At 42.0% G+C, this 5,874-nt stretch overlaps 1 protein-coding gene across 1 annotated transcript; it reads left to right on the top strand.

Annotated features, from left to right (window-relative positions):
* The first annotated feature begins 556 nt into the window (after positions 1–556).
* LOC127094725 (uncharacterized) lies at positions 557–5,458 on the top strand. Its single transcript, XM_051033518.1, has 3 exons — positions 557–1,034; positions 1,116–1,218; positions 5,386–5,458. Exons 1-3 carry the CDS (start codon positions 557–559, stop codon positions 5,456–5,458), a joined length of 654 nt encoding a protein of 217 aa, XP_050889475.1.
* The last annotated feature ends 416 nt before the right edge of the window (positions 5,459–5,874 follow it).

The following is a 5,874-nucleotide window of genomic DNA, read 5'->3' as shown; positions in this document are numbered from 1 at the left end:
AAAGGGGGTGATTGATCTAAAATTAGAAACAAATAAAATCCGTCTGGAAGACACAATTGCTGTTGAAGTAGACAAGAAGTTGAAAGCTATGAATATAGGTAATCAACAGATAGTGTAGGTCCAGCCAGCTCATGCTAGCACTTGTGAAATCTGTAATGGACCTCATCACACGGTCTATTGCTTTGCTACTCCACAACAAATTGAAGAAATCAAATTCTTGAAGCAGAATAATCCCTACTCTAACACTTACAACCTAGGTTGGAAGAATCATCTAGATTTCTCCTAGAAAGATCAGAGAGGGAATGTTCCGCAACAAGGTACAGGGCAATATGAGACTCAGTATCAACAACAACAACAACAACAATAGGCACCTAAAAAGACCGAATGGGAAATCGCCATTGAAAAATTAGCAGCCAACAACATGCAGTTTCAAGAAGAAACCAAGACTAATCATAAAAACACCACGACCTCCATTAAAAATCTCGAAGTCTAAATGGGTCAGATAGCACAATAGTTAGCTTCAAATTCTCAAGCCCGGGGCACCCTACCTAGTGGTATGGTAACAAATCTGCGGGAACATAACATTGTTAACGCTATCATAACCCGAAGTGGAAAGTCAACGGAGATAAACAGTGTTGAAAAAGATGGATTGTTAGAAGTGGATTTAGAAATCAAGGAAACCAAGGACCAAGATGAAGAAGTGATACTACCACCTGTCAAGGAAAAAGAGAAGGTTTCAAAACCAATCATCAAACTCCCTTACCCTCCAAGACAGAAAAAGAAAGATCAACATGAGAAAATTTTTGAGAGGTTCCTGGAAATGTTCAAAAAACTAGAAATAAACATCCCTTTTTATGAGGCATTAGAACAAATTCCAATACATGCCAAGTTCATGAAAGACATCATCTCCAAGAAGCATTCCACTGATATAGACCCGATCATCCTAACTGAAACATGCAGTGTCATTCTCCAAGGCATGAAAATCCCAGTGAAAAACAAAGACAGGGGATTGGTTACTATTCCATGCACTATTGGTGATAGAAAATTCAAGAAGGCTCTGATTGACTTAGGAGAAAGTGTAAGCTTGATGCCACTGTCCATCTATAAAAAATTAGGCATCGACACTGTTCAAGATACTCGAATGACACTTCAGTTTGCGGATCGCTCTGTGAGGCGACCCTATGGGATTGTAGAAGATATTCTTGTAAAAATTGACAAGTTTGTTTTCCCAGTTGACTTCGTCATTCTGGAAATGCCTGAAGATGAGGAAATTCCTCTCATATTAGGCAGACCTTTCTTAGAAACAGGACGGTGTATGATAGATATCGAGGAAGGAACTATGACCCTCAAAGTCTATGACGAAGAGTTAAAAATAGATGTGAGGAACACAATGCAATACAAAGACGATATTGGCACAAGCCACACTATAGAGATAATAGATCAAGTAATTGCTCAAGAAAATGAAAGGCATAGACCTCAGTCACCACTAGAACGGGTCTTAAGTCTATCAATTTTTGAAATTGATGAAGATGAAGAAGATTCTGAGGTGCTTGCTATGATGGAAAAACAACCTGAATGGATTAGATCTAGACCACACCGGTGGGAAGATTTAAGACCACCACCACCATCAGATGTCACTGAAGAACCAAAAACAAGTGTAAATTTGAAGCAGTTACGAACAAATCTGAAGTATATATTTTTGGACACTGAAAAGAAATGCCCATCTATTATCAATGCCAGTCTACAAAGTGTCCAAGAAGCAGAACTCATTCAAGTGCTAAAAAAATACAAAGGCGCGATCGGATGGGCAATTGAGGACTTAAAAGGTATAAGTCTGACTGTTTGCATGCATACAATCTGAATGGAAGATGATCACAAACCAGTGGTGCAACCACAACGAAGACTTAACCCAGCCATGAAAGAAGTGGTATGCAAAGAAGTTGTAAAGTTGTTGGATGCAGGCTTAATTTATCCTATTTCCGGTAGTTCTTGGGTAAGTCCAATTCATGTGGTACCAAAAAAAGGGGGCACTACGGTGATAAAAAATGAGAAGAATGAGTTAATTCCAACCCGAACTGTTACAGGTTGGAGGGTGTGCATAGATTACAGAAGACTAAATGTGGCAACACGAAAAGACCACTTCCCGTTACATTTTATTGATCAAATGCTGGAAAGGTTAGCCGGACACGATTACTATTGTTTCCTAGATGGGTACTTGGGGTACAACCAGATTGCGGTTTCCCCTGAGGGTTAAGAGAAGACTGCATTCACATGCCCCTATGGTATTTTCGCTTATAGAAGAATGCCATTTGGGTTATAGAACGCACCGACCACTTTTCAAAGGTGTATGACATCAATTTTTACTGACATGCTCGAGAAGCATATGGGAGTATTTATGGATGACTTTTCCGTATTCGGTTCTTCATTTGATAATTGTTTGACTAACTTGTCACTTGTGTTAGAAAGATGTCAGCAAACAAATTTGATCATGAACTGGGAAAAGTGTCACTTCATGGTACGTGAAGGAATAGTCTTGGAACACAAGATCTCCAACCAAGGTATCAAAGTGGACATAGCAAAAGTGGAGGTAATAGCTAATTTACCACCTCTGGTAAATGAAAAAGGCATCTGGAGCTTCTTGGGACATGCAGGGTTCTACCGCAGGTTCATAAGAGATTTCTCCAAGATCGCAAAGCCACTAACTAGTCTACTGGTGAAGGATACACCATTCCTGTTTGACAAGGAGTGCAGGCAAGCCTTCAAGACTTTAAAGAAGGAACTTGTGTCAGCCCCCATAGTTATTGCCCCTGATTGGTCTCTCCCTTTGAGATAATGTGTGATGCTAGTGATAATGCAGTAGGGGCAGTACTAGGGCAACACAAAGAGAAGCTCTTGCATGTGATCTATTATGCAAGCCACGTATTGAACCCTTCTCAAATGAACTATGCAACCATCGAAAAGGAACTCCTGGCGGTTGTGTACACGTTTGATAAGTTCAAATCCTATTTGTGGGGATCAAAGGTAATTGTGTATACTAACCATGCTGCTTTAAAATATCTTTTTGCCAAACAGGAATCAAAGCCAAGGCTGCTGCGATGGATCCTACTACTACTACAAGAGTTTGACCTGGAAATCAGAGACAAAAAAGGTAGTGAAAACACTGTTGCTGCTCACTTGTCTCGGATGACTCCGATCAAGAAACAGAAGAAACACACCCTATCAAAGATGAGTTCACCTACAAATGTATCCTAGCGGTTACACATATCCCATGGTTCGCCGACTACGCAAACTTTGTGGTAGGTGGACTAATACCTGATGACTTTGACTCTAACAGAAGAAAAAAGTTTTTGCATGATTGCAGGTTTTATGTGTGGGACGATCCATTCCTTTACAAAAAGGGATTAGATGGCTTAGTAAGGAGATGTGTTCCGGAGGAAGAGAAAAGGGACATCCTAAAAGCCTGTCACAACTCAGAATATGGAGGACATTTTAGCGGAGATAGAACCGCAACAAAAGTCCTCCAGTCGGGATTGGACTGGCCTACGCTGTTCAAAGATGCCCAAGAGATGGTAAAAGAGTGCGACAGATGTCAGAGAATAGGAAACATATCCAAGAGGAATCAGATGCCTCAGAATGCCATGTTAGAGGTAGAACTGTTTGATGTGTGGGGAATAGATTTTATGGGACCCTTTCCACCGTCCTTTGGAAAGCAGTACATTCTGGTCGCGGTTGACTATGTGTCAAAATGGGTGGAAGCAGTCCCACTGCCCACGAATGACGCGAAAGTGGTAATAAATTTCCTCAAGAATTGTATCTTTGCACGGTTTGGGGTACCAAGAGCACTGATTAATGACGAAGGTACCCACTTCCTCGACAAGCTGATGGAGAACCTGCTAAGGAAATACAATGTCAAGCATAGAATCGCCACACCGTACCACCCCCAGACTAGTGGACAGGTTGAGGTATCAAATCGCCAAATTAAGCAAATCCTAGAAAAGACCGTTAGCGCCTCACGAAAAGATTGTTCAATCAATCTAGATGATGCACTCTGGGCATACCGAACAACGTTCAAGACCCCAATAGGTATGTCCCCGTATCAACTGGTCTATGGTAAAACTTGTCATCTGCCACTCGAACTAGAGCACAGAGCATTCTGGGCTACCAAATTTCTCAACTATGATCTGTCCAAAGCAGGTAAATCTCGGATTCTTCAATTATAAGAGCTGTAAGAATTCAGAAATCGAGCATATGAGAATGCCAAGATATACAAAGAGCAAACCAAAACATGGAATGACAGGCGCATTCAGAAGAAAGAACTTCAGGAAGGACAATTGGTCTTATTATTTAATTCAAGGTTGAAGCTATTCCCAGGGAAACTAAGGTCAAGATGGTCGGGACCCTTTGTGATACAAAAAGTATTTCCGCATGGAGCTGTTGAACTAAGAAATCCCGCAAACAGAGACATGTTCAAGGTGAATGGGCAGAGAGTCAAACCGTACCTACAAGACCAGGAGGGTGGTCTAATAGACAAAATCCGTCTAACCTAAATAGACGGAGAACTGTCGAGCCATGCGACGTTAAACGAAGCGCTTCGTGGGAGGTAACCCATGCATTTTAAATTTAATCAGTTATGTGTGTTTGTAGGTTTACACAGGAGCTCTACAACCAGAGAACGTCACGTCAACAAATGTCTAAGTCATGAAAAAGGATAATCAACGTGGCCAGAGGTACCGGAGGTTGAACAGGAGAAAAAGCCAAAAAAACAACCAAAAGGGCAGCCTGACACGGCCACCCGTGTCACCTGACACAGGCCGTGTCAGGAGGGTGCAAATTCAGGCCAAAAAGTGGAAAAACAATGGCCTGACACGGGCCGTGTCAGGAACACTGAAAGAGAAAGGGAATTTTTGTTATCAACAGTAGCCTGACATGGGCGGCCGTGTCAGCTGACACGGCCCGTGTCAGGAGCACTAAAGGCAACACCCAAAACATGGTGTTGGACAGTAGCCTGACACGGCCACCCGTGTCAGCTAACACGACCGTGTCAGGCAGGCGGAAATTTGAATTTTTTTTGGAAATCCGAATTTTTCAGTGGGACCCACCCATTTAATCCCACTTAACCATATTTTCCCTATTTACCTTATCATTATCAGATTTTTATTAACCTCTTATCATTCTCTCTCATCATTCTCACTCTTCTTCTCTCTAAACTTCACAAACTCCATTAAACCTCACAAACCCCATTACCTAAAAGCTTCCATAACCATCACTTCCACTCTCCTATTGCCAAAACACCCTTCACAAATATTACTCCACTCGTCGTCCCCGTTCTAACCACGGTTTTGGAATTTCCTAACTCCCTATTTCAAATAATTTCTATTTTTGCAGGTCCAAAATACCCCCGAGGAGAATTCTCACCGGAAAGCAACAGCTTGCGGAGATGGCAAAGTCACGAAAGTGACCAAGCCAGAATCCAAATCCATATAACATCGTGTTTGATAATCCGGAATAAGAAAAGAGGTATAAAATCCATCGGAAGCGAAAGCTCACGCCGACAAGGTACATGTGTGAGCATACTCTGAGCGCACCGAGGCTCAAAATGAAGGTATACCGGATGTTCCATGTTTTAGGAATGCTAGAGTTCATGAGACTGGAAGCATCGACATATGAGCGCATCACGCTCGAATTCCTCAGCAAGTTGGAATTCAGGCTCGAAAAGAGGTGGATAGACACGACCAGGTATTATTTTGGCACTTTGCGTTTTTGCTTGTTTAATAATTATCATGAATTGTCGGTTGAGGAATTGGCAGGGATACTCCGACTCCCTCTGTACAGACCAGGAGCGGTCCCAGATGGGTTCTCACCTAAGGATTTCTG

This window comes from Lathyrus oleraceus, chromosome 6, assembly GCF_024323335.1.
Source record: "Lathyrus oleraceus cultivar Zhongwan6 chromosome 6, CAAS_Psat_ZW6_1.0, whole genome shotgun sequence".
Lineage (NCBI taxonomy): Eukaryota > Viridiplantae > Streptophyta > Magnoliopsida > Fabales > Fabaceae > Lathyrus > Lathyrus oleraceus.
This window is presented reverse-complemented; position numbering and strand designations above follow the sequence as displayed.

What these genes read in the sequence shown, in the direction of transcription:
- LOC127094725 (XM_051033518.1), top strand. Translation starts at nt 557, where the DNA reads ATGGTAACAAATCTGCGGGAACATAACATTGTTAACGCTATCATAACC. An exon ending in TACTATTCCATGCACTATTG is followed by an intron (nt 1,035 to 1,115) that starts GTGATAGAAAAT and finishes ATAAAAAATTAG; the next exon opens with GCATCGACACTGTTCAAGAT. An exon ending in ATTCTTGTAAAAATTGACAA is followed by an intron (nt 1,219 to 5,385) that starts GTTTGTTTTCCC and finishes CTATTTTTGCAG; the next exon opens with GTCCAAAATACCCCCGAGGA.